This window comes from Crocodylus porosus, unplaced genomic scaffold (assembly GCF_001723895.1).
Source record: "Crocodylus porosus isolate Cpor-Errol unplaced genomic scaffold, CroPor_comp1, whole genome shotgun sequence".
In the NCBI taxonomy this organism is placed as follows: domain Eukaryota; kingdom Metazoa; phylum Chordata; order Crocodylia; family Crocodylidae; genus Crocodylus; species Crocodylus porosus.
The window spans coordinates 35,861,153-35,879,584 of NW_017728886.1; the positions used below are offsets into that span (position 1 = coordinate 35,861,153).

An 18,432-nucleotide genomic window follows, 5' to 3' on the forward strand; every position below is an offset into this window, starting at 1 on the left:
GAATCTATGAGACATGTACTGTTATCCCTGCTTTATGGTTCAGAAACATGGCCCACATATACTAGCTATATCAAGATACTGAACAGCTTTCACTTGAGCTGTCTGCATAAGATGCAGGGGGTAAAGTGACAAGACAGAATACCAAACACAGAGGTACGGGAGCACACAGGACTGACACACTTAGAAACCATTATCCAGAAGAAAAGGTTGTGATGCATTGGTCACGTTAGAAGAATGGGAGAAGAATATTTTGTATAGTGAGAGTCAAGACAGCTCTAGAAAGCAGTGCAATGTGTGTAAAAACTATATGAAATCCTTCAACAGCAATGTAGAAACTGGGAGAAGCATGGAGAAACCCCCCCAATCTGGAGGGAACATCTGGCACTGGGTGCAGTTCAACATGAAGTGGCTTTGATCCAGAGGATGGAAGCAAAGTGAAAAAAGAAGAAAGCAGCATGATGTAAATTTGTTGGACTCCAACTTAGACAACATATGGATCTGTGAAACTTGTAACAAGACATGTCACTCCTGTCAGCCGCAAAGGGATTAATCAGGTAGCTTAATAGAATTCATATGTGTACACCATAATCCAGAGGTTCCATAGTTGCCTACCTAACGGTGCCAAACTTGATCCATTTGAGAGAAGGTAGTGTGTATCAAGGACATATTTTGTTTTTCTCAATGAAAATTCACCCTGGTCTGTCTAACTAAATAATAAACTATACTTAGTAGTGAACTCTCAGTGCTTCACAACTGAAATCCCCCAAGATAGTTTGCAGTAAGTATGCCACCTGCAAGTGCAAAGTGGAACGTCTTGAGAAATCTGTTACTAATGCAAACCAGCATGGCACTGAGCTCCATAGTTGAGTTTAGGGAGCCTGTATCTTTAGCATGGACTAAAATGCAGAGAGGACAAAAAGTAGAGCTAGTGCAGGGGACTAGAATGGGATAAGAAGTTGGGGAACTAGTACAAAGTGTGGAATTATAAGGCAAGCAGGGAGACAAAGAAAATCAAGACTGGGAAGTAGGGGAGAGAGAGTCTTGTGTTGGCTGGGCAGGATGATTGGAAACTAGGGGTGGTGAGAAAAGACCAGATTTGGCTGGACAAAGAAAAGAGACAGGAAACAGAGAAGATCTAGCTGGAAAAGTAGTATGTGATCATGCAATTAAAGACTATTATTATGCACAGGTACAAACTAATTAATACTGACCTTGCTGGCATTGTAGCACTCATCCTTAATTTTTTTTGGGGGGGGGGGGGGAAGGAGGGGTGAATATTATGTGAAATTTAATTTTGATTCTGTGAAATCCACCAGCTCTGATACTAGCTTCAAGCACAAGCCCTGATGCTCTGTTTTTAGAACAGGGGCAAAGCCACCAGAAAGTACACCATGGGTAGGTGGAAAGCAAGACAGGGAGGAAATGGGGAAACTTGAGGTTGAGGGAGCATAGAACCTATACAATTGCTCCCATTCCTGGTAGCTCCTATTCCAAAGTCTCCTACCATCTCCAGAATACCAGAAATTAATAGGAGGGGGCTATACATCAGAAAAGAGTTAGTTTTAGGGCAATTACTTGTTAATTGTAATGTACAAAGAAAGGCTCATGACACAAAAAATGGAAATATTAGGCTGTGACTCATGCCAGGACCTACACTAGATTTTGCCAGAACAAACCCACCATTAGGAAGTAAGAAAGCAGGGAATTGGCAAAGGTGCAGCCTAAATTTCTCTTCCATTATGAAAGGAAGGTTGTGAAAGCTTGAATTACAAATAAGACAATCATGAAAAACTATCATCCTTGACTGCAAGGAACTGCCAAAGAAAAGCTTGAATCCAGTTGGAAAGAGGGGCCAATGAAGGTTGTGATGACTCAGTATGTTGCTTCAGCCATCTGCCTATGGTCACAAATTCTTTATACTCTCAGTGCTCTGTTTCATCACCTTTCCTCTAAAAACTGAATACATCTGGAGAAAAAGAGGAAATGAAAATTAAATATAGATTATTAAGAAGTGTGGCAACATGTTAGTATAGGAACACTTAAACGCAGTTGCAAGTTGTTACAACAGCTTCCACAAAATAAGTTGATGATAGTGCCAGATCAGGTTCTATGAGAAAACTTCCTACACAAAAGCCTGAACAGCATTATTAACACCATTGTTTACAGCTCTGAAGAGCAGAGGGACTTTATGATCATCTAGTATAACCTCTTCCCAGTCATCAGATTTCAGCCTGTATCTCTTGTGGCAAACTTAACAGCTTGTGACTGAACAGAGCGTGTTTTATAAAAAGATACCCTTAAAATCTCAGCCAAAACACCCTTCACTTGGAAAGCTTTATCCCTTTAGATGATGCATTCAAGACAGGGTCAAAATGCATTGACAGAGCAATTTAAGGTGGTTTACATTGTTGCATTACATACTGGATGAGTTCTCTATGAAAGCTGAGAATCTCTCTCTACCTGAACAGTTTAATCCAGCTTTTTTCACAATCACTAACCCAGAAAGATGATTTTAAAACTGAGTGGAGTGTCTTCTCCAGTAGGAACTTTATGTGGAATGTTTATAAAGTCAGTTAAGAACACTATTTTCCCCCTCTGATTGTATTAACCTACCCATATCACTAAGGACTAAGACCAACAATTCTAATGAATCCAGGGGACTATTGAAATGAACTATTTGTATTCAATTATAACCCATGAAGTTGCTTCTCTGGCCTTGTCTTCACTAGGCTGCTTCTGGGCCAGAATTTCTAGGGGCAGACAGAAACCACCAAAGGGAAACCACTGGAGAGCATGACACTCAGCAAGCTGTCAGAAGGTATAGGCATGACTACAAATGTCTTCTGTGTACTTCTGGCAGGCAACAAAAGCCATCTTTCATGCAGACAAGCCATGTTACTCTGGCAGCAGAAAGAATGGACCCTGGTGCCCTGGAAGAGCTGACAGTAAGGACCTACTCAAAGTTTTGCTGGTAGTGTAGATGTGGATCTAATCCAGTTATTTCATTTTTTTCATTGAGTGATATTTTTTTCCAACAAGAACATTTCTGAAACTCTGAAGTTACCGTAAGGTTCACATAGGCATTCAATCTGCAATTTTATGTTTGTTATCCAATCAGGAAACAAAAATAATAGCATGAATTTAAGGCAATCAATCACAGTGGAAATGACAGATACTAACCTGAAGGAATAAGTCAATCTATAGCAGGGATGGATGAGATCCAGCCTACAACCAGTTTCTCTGCCAAACCTGGCCCAGGCACAGGGAGCAGTTTGGGCTATGCGGCTGATCCCACTGCCCCCAGTGGGGGCACCCAGACTTAACTTCCTGCCAGCCACACTGGAAGTGGCTCCTGACTGCTGCTGCCAGTGTCACTACCACCACTGGATCCAGCCCCACTGCCTGGGCACCTCAGCCCACGAACCTCATACCCACTGCTGGAGGTGCTGGACAGAACGCGTGGGCAGGGCCTCTATGGTGACAAGGCCAGAATGCACTCAATGGGGCAGATGGGATGGGACTGTAAGTGGGTGGGGAGTGTCATCCAGGAGCGGGATGGGCAGTGACAGCATGGGCACCAGTTCCATGAGCAGGGATGTGCAAGGAGAGGATCATGGTACAGCCTCTCCCCTCCCCCCTGGCCCACAGCAGCTCACCAAAACTCCCAAAGTGACCCTCCAGCCCAAATAATTGCTCACCCCTGATCTATAGCTTGGTGGTAAACCATGGATCAAAATATGACCCTAACTAATCTTGGGTAACAAATATATAAAGGATGAAAGTGTATCTAAACAAGTCACAAACAGAAATATGAACTAAATTCAAAATAAACAAACATGTATACTTAGTGATATACATAAAATAGCATGATATTTTCGGTATTATTTGATCCAAAAACTGATGCTGAACTTTTTGATGGCAAATATAGCTAACAATGCACTTTTCATGGGTGTTTAGGTTAAAACCCCTAATTCTGAGGAATGAAATGGGACATAAGTGCTGAATAGACCTTTTGTTAACCATTTTCACAAAGGTCAATTTCACTGGGGAAACTATAACCAAGTATTTGGATAGGAAGATTTTCTGGTGCCTATCTAATGTTTGTTCAGTAGCTAGCACAATGAAATCCAGATTCTAATTAGTGCCTCTGGACACTACTACTTCTACTAAATATGGCCTTGTTTCTTCTTTTGCCCTTAACACCTCTTTCAATTGGCTTCTGGACATGTCATCTTTTGAGAGTAGACCTCTTCTTCATGTCAGAGTGCATTAAGTCAATGGAAAGAGGCTTTCTTTGCATCTGTCTTCATGATGAAAAATGTTAGAGAGATTTCAGTCCTCTCTAGGGACAATTCTGTGGAACTGAACAAAAGTGAGATTTCAAAAGATGAGGTCATACTGGAAATCAATAAACTAAACAGTAGTAAATTATCAGGACCTGATGGAATTCATCCTAGGGTCCTGAAGGAGCTCAGACTGGAAACAACCACACTTCTAACTGTAGTTTGCAACCTATCAGTAAAAACAGCATTAGTGCAAGAGAACTGGAAGGCTGCCAATGTGACTGATATTTTAAAAAGGCTCTTGAGATGATCTAGGGAACTACAGGCCAGTGAGTCTAATTTCTGTTCCTGGAAAGAAACAAGAAGAAAAAGAGTTGTTCATCACAAGAATTGCCCATCACATGAAGGAACATGCCTTGCTGGAGAGGAGTCAGCATGTGTTTTATCAAAGGGAAATCACACTTCCAGAACTTATTAGAGTTTTTTGAGGGTTTCAATAAGCAAATGGATCAGTGTGCTCCAGTTGACATAGTATCTTTGAACTTCCAAAAAGCCTTTGACAAGGTTCCTCATCAAAAGCTTTTATTGAAGTTAAGTAGTCAAGGGATTACAGGGAAGTTTCACTCATGGATTAGAAATTATGGATAAAAAAACAAAGAATGAATATAAATGGCCAGTTTTCAGAAAGGAAAGAAGTAAACAGTAGGGTCCTCTAGGAATCTGTGTCAGGTCTGGTTCTGTTTAACCTACTCATAAATAATCTGGAAAAGCAGCTAAGTAGTGAGGTGGCTTAATTTGTGGATGACACAAAATTATTCAAAGTGGTAAAGACCAAGGCAGACTAAGGAACTGCAGAAGAACGTTTCACTTAATGAATGGACAACAAATGCCATATGAAAATCAGTGGATAAGTGTGAAGTGATACACTTGGGCCTACACTTCTATAGGCTCTACATTAGCTGTTGCCACAAAGGAAAAAGAGATCTGGAAGACATTGTGGATAGGTCACTAGAAACATCAACTCAGCATTCAGCTGCCATCAGAAAGGCAAACAAAATTTTAGGAATTAAGAAGGGAATTGGAAACAAAACAGAAAATATCATTATGCCCCTTTATAAACCCATGGTGCATCCATACCCTGAGTACTGTGCACAATTTTGGCCCCGCACCTCAGAAAGGATATAGAAGAACACAAGAAAGTCAGCAAGGGTGATTAGTGATATGGAGGAGTTTCCATATAAGGAGAGAATAAAGAGGCTAGGTCTATTCAGTTTAGAAAAGGGATGTTTGAGGAAGAACATAGTAAGAGTTTACAAAATACTAAATGGTGATGTGAAAATAAATGAGGATTTATTATTTACTCTCTCACACAGGGGCAGCACCAGCCTCTTCCCAGTGGGTGAGCGGGGCCAGGGCTGGGCTCGGGTGTGACTTGGGGGGCTATAGCCCCTCCATAGCCACCCCTCCCAGTACCACCACTGCCTGCCCATGTTGCACAACAGAGCCTGCCCCACTGCCACCTGCTCTGAGCCCAGTCCCAGTCTAGCCACCCCCACCGGGAAAAGGCTGGCACCACTCCTGCTGGAACCATTTGCAGGCTCATCTGCACAGGGCAAGTGGGTGGGGAAACCTGTACTGGGTGGATGGGTGGTGGCAGCAGTGGTGCTGGGAGGGGTGGCTATGGGGGGAGCTAAGGCAAATTTTGGGATGGCTACAGCCTCCCCAATCCTCCTCCCCAAGTATCACCCCAGTTTTCTCTCCATCTGAAAACAAGGGGGTTATCAAATGAAACTAGTAGGCAGTAACCTTAAAATGAGCAAAAGAAAGTTCATGTTCACATAGCATGCAATTAAAGTGTGGAACTCATTGCCACAAGACGTGGAAGCTTACAGTTTAGCTAGATTCAAAAAGGGACAAATTCTTGGAGGAAAGGGACATCAGTAGCTATTAAATATGGGAGATAGGGATACAGCCTCTGAACTGGAACTTTCTGGACCTTAAATGCTGGGGGCTACAAGTAGAGAGAAAAAGGGGGAAATCCTTGGTCAATACCCTGTTCACCTTCCCTTTTAGCATACACTGTGACACAGGATATTGTGCAAGATGGAACTAAACCCTGACCCAGCATATGGCGGTTCTTATGTTACAACAATTCCTGTTTACATCTGCAAAATTATTTTTGCAAATTCCAGAATCTATGTTCTATAAGAAAGACGCACTACTTAAAAGTAAAAGAAGTTGAAACAGCACATGGCCAAAGAGTGCTACTACAAACACATCAACTGGCCATAACACTGAATGATTCCTGAGATTCATCCACTACACCATGAGATTCACAACAAAGATAAAATATGAACAGAACACATAGTTGGCATGGCTCCATATCAACATCATATAATGTCATTTTTCCTGCTAGGTTGAAAGTGACAGTGTAAGTGTACAAGCATTCATTCTCCCCTGGGTTGAAGATGAGTTATTTTTCTCCAAGAACCAGCATTTTGCTCTTACAGAAAGTGAACATTTTGAATGCTCAAGATTTCTACTGGAAGAGAGTGATGATTCTCCCAGCAGAAGCATAATATCTGTACCTGGCGTTTTACATACAATTCTATAAACATGCAAAACTGATAAAATTACAATCTATTATTGTTTATTTCACAGAACAAAAACTGAATGCATGTATAACTTTTTTTTCATTTTCCTTTTACACTTTCATATCTGGCTGAGGAAAATATTTTAATTCCCACATGATTTACATTTTACAAGATTTACAAAAAATCAGATTATGAAAACTCATATGAGATGCTAAGATTTCCAAACTGTTCACTGTTTAAACATACAAAGATGGAAGCTAAATTATTCGAGTTAAAAGAATGTCCAGTGTATTAACAAAATTAAAGTATTCTTTCTTTTATGAAACTAAATTGTGTTAGAGAGAACAGAGACAGAGACAGAGAGAGACACACACATACGCACACATAGAGAGAAATAAAGTTTACGAGAGAGACAGAGTATCTCTACGTCACAGTATCTTGCAAGAAGCACAGTGAGATAACTGCACACCCCCATTACAGGCATAGGATACATATGGCCACTGTTCTTTACCCAGCAACAGTTACTCTGGTACACAGGAACATGTTGCCATGGCTTCACTATCACTTCCTCACCCACACAAACCCACTTAATGTTCATTAGCAATGCTAATAGGGCATGCCACGCACACCCTTTCCACACTCCAGTAAGCACATGCACTACAGCTGGGAACTCTGGAACCTATTATAGGAACTGAAACAGTATAGCACTGAGGGCCTTGTTACACCTTACACCATGAACTGCACAAATGTTGATTGTGCTGGTGCCAGCCTGAGTCACACTTCAGGCCAGCAGGGCCCTGGGGGACTGAAAGGTATGGTAACCCCTTGGGGTTCCCATGACCCCACCACCTGCTTACTTGTAGCTGCCCACACTCTCTGTCCCAGGGCAACAGGTTAACCTGCCTGCCTAGCTGGCTGCCACTGCTGCCACGCTGCTGCTCTTCTGGCCCAGAGAGCAGCAGCTGTGGCTGGGCAGGCAGATTAATCCTTCCCTGCCTGCTCCCCCAAGGACAGACAGTGCAGACAACCAGGGGTAAGCAAGGGCCAGTAGTGGGGTGGGGTAGGTGGTATGTTCACACTAAGAATGGCTACACCTTAATGTAACATGAGCTGGGTAATACAGATCAGAGATAATGTTGCCCTGGAGTGACATAACTTTGAGCTGCCTAGTGAATGCTTAAAACTAGTTTTAGGTGTTAATATGTGGACAATCCAAGGGTTAAGAGCTCCAGGAGCCTCCCAAAATTACCCTGTAACAAGACCCTGAGGCTGTTTCTTTGGCTGTGTTTTTTCAAACATTGTACTTAAATATGACCCCATCGATTAACAAATGTCCAAGCCTGTAGTGAGGTTTCTAGGAATATTTGCAAGATATTAGAAGAATCAGGCAGGTTCTTTACAGAGCAATTTTGAATGGCATGGGCTGGACAGACTTTAAGGCTGATGGTTATATATGTCTGATGGATGATACACGTCTGGTAAAATCTTGAAGTCTTACTCTCATTGGCCACGTATACATTTTAAATTCCCTTAAGTGCATCTGCTTGTTCCATTTAATAATTCAGCAGCACTTTATCTTTTCACAAGACCCGCTTTTGTTTGGCTACATCTGGAATCTTACACAAATATAACATGATTATGAAACAAAGTAACTGCAGATGCTAACATGTAAAAAGAATAAACAGCCAAAAAACCTGACTACTACAGCATTTGCTCACAAGAAAATAGCTTTGGCTTAATTCCAGTTGCATAGCTTTATTAAAACAGGGCACATCTTTATTTTATTACACTAAAGAGCAGCATGTTCATTCTGTTCAATATTGGTCACAAGGTCCTTTGTGTCACTAGTTCCAGGAACCGTTTCACTATTAAAATACAAGTTGTTCTCAAAGCTGTCATTTGTTGATGAGTGGTTGTTTCTCTTCCTGTAAAAGAAATAGCCTGCAAGGCCAGCTCCTAATAGGATAAGAATCACCACAATAGCTACAATCCCAGAAGAGTTGTGGGAAGGTGCATGAACCTCATTCTTCGTGTCGTTCCCTTTTTTTACTGCTGTAAATAATGCAAAACAATTAGTACAAAGCAAGACTATGCTAAATATTATCATATCCTTAGCAAAAATAATTCTACTATTAGGAAACAGTAATTCTTCATGCACAAATGCTTTTTCATTTCCAAATAACTGCTGACTAACGAAGCAGGCAGCAGTACCACATGAACATATGAAGTAAACAGTTTTAAAAGCTTAACATAAAATAAAATGCAATTTCAGAGATTACTACATTTGGACATAAAAAGGATATAGATATTTTGATAGAAAAAGCAACTGATAATGATTTAACACATCAACATGAAAATTGTGTCCCATAAAGATATAATTTGATATCATATACTTATATTCTTATTTGGGCTTTTCCTTCATTTATTTAAGAGAAAATATTCTTACCTTTTTGGTCTGGTGGCTTCTCTGTTGCTTTCATTTCAACAACTTGGAAACAGAAGAAAAAAGCAGCTATTTATAGAAGTCTTTGGTATACTCTGAGCATTGTACTTTAATGCAAACTAATGCATATATGCAAAATAACTCTCTTGTTTTTGCTTGTACTGAGCCAGGTAAATCTATGGTGTTATATAAAGAAAAAACTACATTTTACTAGTACATGCATATGATTAATCTAAAAAGTAGATTCAAGACTTACAATGATTCTGAGGTGTACAAACATCCCTGCCTTAAGCTCCATTTAGACTCCTGTGCTCTATGGAAGTCTGTACATATACAGCAGTTTGGTATGTAAAGCAGCTTGCAGGTATGAGACCCACTACTGAGCATAATAATTGCTTCTCTAAGAAATCACAGAAAACAGACAACCTGGTAGATATATTTGGCTCCTGAGTGAGATTAGTATTTGTCATAATAGTGGAAAAATGTGAGATAAGAAACGTCTAGGTTTATTAAATGAAATTAAAGTTTATACATGGAACATAAAATTTTCCAAAGTTCTGGGTAGCTTTGGTAAAAACACTATGAATCAATCAAAGGAAAATATTCCATTTGAAGCCTCATCGAAGAGAAAAATAAAATTTAACATGCTTCCATTACCATGGCACACAAAAATAAGTTCAGTGCTCTATTTTCAAACTTTTTAAATGTGTCAGCTTATATTCATTGTATGCATCTGCTCTTGGCTGTAAAACAGAAGACTGTTACAGCCTTAAAATTTCTACTCACTCACCTACAACATAAGTAAGTCCATCACACACCATTTGTATGTTCATCATCAATCACCAAGTTAAAAGACTGATAAATGGACTTTGAGTGGGCCATTAAGCTTTCCTGGAGAATTTTGCAAGACTCTTGGTGACTCAGATCACTGTGCCCTTAAGAGTAGATTTCCAGCAAAGGAAGTGGATTTTCAGAACTTCTATTCTTATGAAGGAACTATGCATGTCTGAAATACTGAAGGCATTTCACCAAATACAGCATGGCTTTTTTTACACACATTTTTTCTGACTTTTTCTGATTTTGTTCATTCAGTTATTTCAGGAATATTCTACATCTTGAAACCTTAGAACAATGTTGTTATTGGTTCCTCCTCTCACTAATCACCACACCTTAAAGTGTTCCAGAAAAGAATATCCTTTAAAGGCATCCTTTAAATACAAAGACATCTCTTTTTTAATGTTACCTTCTCCCTCTCTTGCTGGTGCTATGCATGTCAGTTATATGTTGTGTATAACCCACAGAAGAGATCTATCATAACTGTCATCTTTGTGGCCAATATCTACTAGTAGTGTGCACACTGTAAGCAGTACATACTATAAACTCCAGTAAGCATAAAGCAAATCCATAAACCCATCACTTACTTTTGGATCTTTTACAAATGTATCCTTTATAGGAAGAGCAATAAATATTATTCCAGAGCCCAGAGTTTGCATACATTTCAACACAATGCTCATTTTGTTGGCTTGAAGGTTCTCCTACATTCCAGTTGACAAAATCCACCGCAGTGTTGTCTAACCACAACCACTGACCTAATTAAAAACATATTTAATATGAAAAAAGATTGGCATTTACATGTACTTGGCTGAAATAATTAAACATTCAGGGGCATCTCAGAGTGTGTTCTAGGTTTCTCTAATTCAGTGATTATCAACCTTTTTAAAAACTCAAGGCACCCTAGAATAGACTTGAAGCATCCCTCAGAAAATGCCAGCAGCTAGTTTTAATTCCTTTTTGAGTACAGAAAAAAATAGAGCAGTTTTTCTGTTGCAAAGAGCTCAAGGGCCACAACTATGGATTTTTATCTGAAATCTCTTGGTTTATCTTGTGAATCATGATTGTAAACATAACAGTACTAACACTGTGTGGCACCCCACACCACCTAGAAAGGAACGCAAGGCTGTGGCACTTTGGTTGAGAATCACTGCTCTGCATTTTGAAAAATAGCAGAAAGCTGAATTAGACATCCAAAGGTCTCATATCTCCAAGATACCCTGGCTTCATACTTCCCTCCATGATACCTTCCATGTGTATTCTTGCTTTATTTAATATGACAACTGTAATGATAACCGATGGAAAGAAATAATTTATCTTTTTTAAAGTGTCCTTTGTCTTTGTCATTTGCAGCTGTGTTTTGGATTTGGTTATTTTTTCACAAATACTAAATAAGCTCCTTTGTCTCCATTATTTACTGTATTTGATATAGGTTTGGTCTTTCTGGCTTCTATTTCCACTTCTGGAAAGATGTCTATTTTAATAAACCTTTTGTTATTTTAAAATTCTGGAACTTCGTGTTCATATGTCTTCCTATTTCTTTTGTTTGTTTGATGCTTAAGGATCCATGGGTCTCTCGTGACTAAAGTTATGCTTAAAAAACTTCCATGTTGATTGTAAATATTTCCTTTCACTTGATTTTGTAGCTTCTCCATTTCTTTGAGATTCTGTCCCCTACTCTGTGTCCACTGCATTACATTTTGATATAACTACTTCCCTGAAGATATAAAATTTACTTCTACAGTAGGCTCAATTTAAAGGTAACCAGAGATACTTAATGAACCAGGCCCTGTGCCAAATACCTAGTCACTTTGATAAATAATGGTTTAAGAGGTCAAGTAGCTACTTCCATAATCAGTTACTTGACTCATAAGCAGTTCCAATGCTCACCATTGGCAATGGACATATTTACAACCCATTATTCACCAAGATACACTGGTCTCCTACAACATGGAACACTTTGCTTTTTTCTGGCCAGGAGTCGAGCAACACAGGGGTTTCAAAGACACAGTGCACCAGAGGGTCCAGCCCGAAGCACCCATTTTCTGGCCGCTAGTGTTGCCCTTGGGTCTGGAGTAGACCTACGCACAGCACGTGTCAGACTGACCCCATGCACCCCCTGCCACTTCAGGACATGTACTACATGCAGTGCTCCTTTCCAGCTGCTCCGTAATACATACTGCCCATGGCACCTGCCCTAACTACTGCAGGATGCATGCCACACGCAGTGCCTGCTCTGGCTGTTTTGAGACCTGCATTGTAAGCTGCACCCCTCCCCACAAACACTCCAGTGTGGGTGCACACATGCAGCGTGGGTCCTGGAACAGCCAGAGAGGATGCCACAAGTGGTAGATGTCCCAGATCAACTGGGGTAGGTGTTGTATGCACTGGACCTCCCATGATTGAGGGGAGGGGACGGGAACTCTTTGGCCCTGGCCACATGTCATTCATATCCAGCCTGTGGACCGGTCCCACAACACTCATCCATACTGCGGGGTCAAATGAATTTTACACTCCCACATTAATCCAATTATACTAGCATATTAGTACAATTATACATATATACATACACACACATTTTATATCTGTATCTATATCTCCAGCTGATAAGAAATATGAAATAAAATAGAAGCTGATAAGAAGTATGAAATATATATACATATATATATATATATATATATATATATATATATCCAGCTAATAAGAAGTAGATAGATAGATAGATAGATAGATAGATAGATAGTCAGTCAGTCTTATCAGCTGGAATATATCTATTTATCTATAGATTCCAGCTGATAAGAAGACTACTATACTAGTATAAGCTTATATTTATATATTTAAAATAATATATGTAGATTCTATAGTCATCTCCATTCTAAAATTTTATCTTATTCAACTCCATAGAATATTCATTAGCTACAGAGGGAGAAAGAGGAAGCAGCAGCATGCAGGGGAGAGACTGGGGGCTGTGGTAGAAGGGTGGTTGGGCATGCAGTGGCAGCAGGGGGCAGGCAACAGCTGCAGCTCCATCTCCACCTCTAACCCCTTTATGCTTGATTCTAACTCTACCTCTTTATGCTTGATTCTAAGGTGAGGGGCTTCCTCTCCCACCATGTTAAAGAGGGGAGGGGGGCTTCATCTTTGAATCCTGTAAATCTACCTTCCCTGTATTGTTTATCAGGATGTAGTATTCCATTGATTTTTTGTCATTTTGCCATGATTCAGTTATATGTCTATGTATAGGTAACAGAATCAGTTTCCTAAATATTTTAATGGAAAGTGCTGTTTTAACTGAAATCCAAACACTGTGAAATGTTGTGAATAGTTTAAAAAATGTTCAAGCATCACTTTGTAGCATTTTCAGAACTGAAAAATTTGAATATTTTTGCTGCAAAAAAAATTATAAAATGAAATTAAATGCTTTTTTTAATTAATAAGTTAGAGACAAAACCTTTTTAATGATGCACAACAAGAATATTTCAGAATTTAATTCCATGGAAAATGTTATATTTGTTTCATTCCATCTGGAGTGGCAGAAATTTTGAAACTGGAGATTTTTTTAATGTAAGAAGTGCCATACCAGAGCCGATCAATAGTCCATCTAACCCAGTGTCCTGTCTCTGATAGCAGCAAATAATAGATATCTTAGAGGCAGAGTATATAAATGGGGCATGCCTAGAGTAACTATCATATCCTTCTTGGTATCAATCATCATTAGTTTATGCCTGTCAGAGGACTCATCCCTAACTGCTCTTTATAATAGCTGTCAATGAACCTGCCCTCTATGATTCTGTCTAATTCTTTTTTTGAACCTGGTTATACTTTCTGCTTCTACAACCTCCTGCAGCAATGAGTTCCACAAGTCAACTACACACTGTGTAAATAAACACTTTCTCTTATTTATTTTAATTCTACCTCCTGATCATTTCAATAGTCCTAGTATCCTGGGAGCTGGTAAATAACAGTTCTCTAACATTTACTTTGTCCACATTTGATTTTCCATAACGCAGAAAATCTGGTTGCAACCCAACTCTAGTTATATATTAAGATCTATTCCCATTCTCAAGAATGCTCTGACTGCTCTTCTATTTTTCTTCTATACTTCTTGCATTGCAAGTTTTTATTTTTATTAGTGAATATATTTTTATTCAGCATCTTTGTCTTATACCCTGTTAATATTCTTGAATTTCTTTCTATGATCTCATTCTTTCTTTCACAGTCTGATTGCAATTTCTGCTATATCCTTTGCTGGATACTGAGCTAAATCTTTTTAATTATTAACAACCCTTTGAGTTATTAACAGAGATCTTTGAGTGTTCCTCAGGACTTTAAATTTTCCTCACCTTCTATTTCAAATAATACTCTCCCTCCCCACACTTTCTAGAAGGTTTTTCTGTACCAGCAATCCTATGTCCCGCTTTAGGTCAGGTGATGATTCATTAGAATTTTGTATAAATATTTTGTGAAAGTCCCCAAAGTTACCATGCACCCATTTACTGTATCAATATTGTCAATAAGATATTCCATCATCACAGGGTGTCTTACAACTGCAAACCCCCTTCTATAGTAATTTTTTTGGTGATAAGGAATGATTGGCCTACCTTTACTGAAAGGAGAGTATAATAAATAAAGGTTTCTGTTCCTCCATCTCAGTTTCCTCCCAACATAATACCAACTACATGGGGCCATAACCTCAACTCCACTGATACTCAACTCTTACATAGTCCAGCTGATAGTTTGGACTCCTGATGGTCACTTTATGCCCTCCTCTACCAAAGCCCTATCCCTTAAGAAACAGCTCTTCTACATTTCTTCAGTAGTATTTTACTTGTTAACACTCAATAACAAATCAATCAGCTGGTCATACGCATGATTTGTATTTCTTCAACAGTTTGTAAAATACATAAAGTGTTACCTTTCCTGCCTTATCTTTTCATATTTTTTGACGGAGTGTAATAAACAGTATACATCAGATTTAAGTATTTTTGTGGAAGCTATTCACCTATGAACAAATAATAATAGTTAAAAAATTACCGTCCACATTCCTGTACATTCCTGTCCAAAAAGTTGATGATTTTCTTTCAAGAGGCTCTATGTTGTGCGCCAGAAAGTCAACTTCAGCTGAATCTTCTACGGAAACTAAAGCAGCACCTGCAAAGCATTACTAAACATGTTATATAAATGAGTTTTATAATGAAGCATATGCTCTCTATAAAGAGTGACTTTTTTCTTGTCAAGTTTTACAATACTTTTAAACCAATTTGTAAGTGGGACCGCATTTTGCCTTTGATTACTATTTCCAGGTCCCAGTGAAGGCAATAAGAATCAGTGCAGAAAATTACACTGAAATGTTTCTCTTCAGTGTAAATGTTCCCTTTTCCTCTCAGCAGCTTTGTTGGCTACCTCCCCCCTTCAAATGCATGTGTACTTTTTTATTTTGTAACGTTTGACAATTAAAATGCTTTATATATCATAAATGTTTCAATTAATTAATTAATTATAGGTGCAGAATCCAACTGTGAAGTACACAAATATAGTAGAATCAGAGAAAAGTAAGTCTGGAAAGGACCTCAAGTCCTGAATCCAAACAGCTCTGGTTTTAGAGGTGCAATTTTTTTTTCTAATTCTCTGAAGGTTAGGAGGGAAGGAGAAAATTGAGCTGTTGTATAGGAACCGTCTGACAAGTTTTTATTGCATTTTGTTGGAAAATGTTAAACTATTGGCTCTGACCACAGGCAGGTTACCAACAGACCTCCACATGGTTTCATGGCAGCATACCTTGGGGCTGTTGGCTGTGGCTCCAATGGTGGTCAGTCACATGGACTGCCTCAGAGCTATAGTCCTAGGGCTTCCCAATTCCCTCCTCCCCGTAGCGGAGCGAGGATCTGGAAGTCTCAACTTCCTACAAGGTTCTTATGGCTTCTGAGCTCCTAACTGTACAAGTGGAGCAGACCAGTGAGATCCCCAGCCATTATGGCCATTTCCCACAGTAGGACAGCCAGCCACCCTGCTACCTCCACATAGAACAGATGACCTTGTATAAGCCCCATACTGCCAGCCTACATGGCTGTTACAGGTCATCTGATCCATACAGTAATGCCATATTGTTCTGTTTTCATATTGTTATGATTACAATTTGACTCAATGTATAAAGTCAAGTCTGATTTCTGTGGTTTCTCTTTGAAGGAGAAAAAGATCAATTTATTATTAAAATGACAGGATACTTGGAAAATGCTTAATTATAAATGGGAAAGTGAGAGCATGAGGAGAACAATGTGAATACTGTACGCCAAATGTAACAACATGGACATTAATTTTTTTTGCTGTTTTTTTTATTATTAGAAGGCTCAGAAAACTCCTTTCATAAGTGTTAAAGACGAAACAGAATTTGAAGAGTTTTAGCATGTCATTCAACGTTACATTTATATATTGGAGGGCATTAATATGTATTGTTTTGATAAAGTTACCCCTTTGCTGAGTGGTGTAAGAAATGTGGGGCCTTCTTTGTTGGTTTCTCATGTGAGGAGAAAGCCGTGACATGGAGTCTAGCAATCTTCTCCTGCCAGTGTTTAATTTGCACATAACAAACAGTCCCAGGCAGAGATGCCTTTCAGGAATTTCAGACCAACATGGACACTTTATTTCCAAAGAGCAATTCTACCTCAGCAACTGATTTGCATCAAAAACACAACAGCGTAGGTTCATAAGGTGGTCAGACTCCTGAGTCATTGAATCTGGTCTCTTTCTATCACAGGTAATTGTACTATGGGATCCTTTCCATAGATATATTGGATGTGGTATCAAAGTGGTTAAGTTTTCTTACAACATCTCCAAGGTATGAGCCTGAAATCCCCTCTGAGTCTAGACTCTTGCTGAACTTCCCTTGCAATCAACCCAACTGTAAATGAGGGCCGATTTCCTTGCAATCAACCCAACTGTAAATACAATCTAAGGAATGAAAGGCAGCAGATGTGACCCTGACTACATATCACACTTGCACACTCGGCTATAGCAACTGAAATGCCAAACCACACTATCCAGAAGGACTGCTTGCCTCTGGCAGACCAATAGGTGATTCTGAGGCCCCCTCTACATGTTACAGGTAGTACATACTTAACTAGTTAATTATGCAATTAACCTGTTAATTGTGCAATTACCTTGACACCAGATACACATGCAAAGTACATTTCATGCCATTAAAAATGTCCAACTAGCTATAAAGTTAGACCTCAAAAATGTGTACTAACTTCATAGCTAGTTGCTATCGAGCTTTATTTTGTGCATGTAGCAGGGTTTCCCCTGTGGCTGAAATCCCCATCAGCACCATGTCCAGCGGGGGCTAGGAGCCCTGCAGCTAAGAGGACTCTCAGCCCAGCTGCTGACTGTGGTTTCCAGCAGCCCACCACAGCTGCCAAAACCCAGCATCCCACAGCTACAGATGCTGGGTCCCAGATGCAAGGCACCACTCCTGTCTCCCAGCCCCAGGGGTGCATGAAGCCTCAGCCAGGAAATCACAGCTGCTACGATCTTCCAGCCCTAGGGGCTCCACACACCCCTGGGGTTGGAAGGTGTGGCAGCTGCATCTCCCAGCGGTGGTGGGGTGTGAGGCACCCCCACAGCTGGGATCCCGTCTGCTAAGGTAGCTTGGTCACATTTAACTTTAAGTTGCACCTGCCTGAATGGTGCATTATAGTATTAGTTGAACTTTTATTTTATAGTCAGCCTTATTTAACCATTGCTTAAGTTTTTGTATAACCTCATTATTATTTGAACTTTCCTTTTTTCATTTTGCTTGTGTTTGCATTATCAACTAGCCTTGAGTTCACTTTCACAGGCAGCTTATGTTGCGCTGTTATCAACATAGGTGTGTGAAATGTAGGCCTTGGTACTAGCTCATATTAACTGAACCTGGCACTAACTGACTAAAACAGACAGAGGACATGAGTGGATATGTAAATGAAAGGTGATAAGAGGGGACCAACTGGACAGTGCACAATTACAGAGCCCTTGCAATTTCCAGAGTTAATGGACAGACCAAATTAGGAATCCAGGACATGCCCAAATTAAGACACTGGTAAAAGACCAAATTAAGATGTGTGCATGTGATGGGCTTGTTGGAATAAAAGAATATGCTGACAGGATAAAAACATGCATATATACATACACACACATATACATACATGTATATACATACACACACACACACACACACATACATATACATATATATATATGATAGATATGCATTCCCTTCCCTTCCCCAATTATTTCTGGCTTTTTT

The 18,432-nt window shown here is 39.6% G+C and overlaps 1 protein-coding gene across 2 annotated transcripts in view; it reads right to left on the reverse strand.

Moving 5' to 3' along the window:
* Positions 1-8,223: 8,223 nt before the first annotated feature.
* The window catches only part of LOC109308148 (macrophage mannose receptor 1-like), a 105,222-nt gene continuing 95,013 nt past the window's right edge, over positions 8,224-18,432 (reverse strand). Inside the window, exons 27-30 of one of the 2 annotated variants that reach the window (XM_019532449.1) lie at positions 15,186-15,302; positions 10,742-10,909; positions 9,324-9,365; positions 8,224-8,926 (exon numbers count right to left, since the gene is read on the reverse strand). In XM_019532449.1, coding sequence (XP_019387994.1) covers positions 8,667-8,926; positions 9,324-9,365; positions 10,742-10,909; positions 15,186-15,302 — 587 coding nt within the window. In that variant the 3' untranslated portion in view covers positions 8,224-8,666. Of the gene's footprint in view, positions 8,930-9,323; positions 9,366-10,741; positions 10,910-15,185; positions 15,303-18,432 lie in introns of both variants that reach the window. The other variant, XM_019532439.1, reaches the window with a different exon arrangement.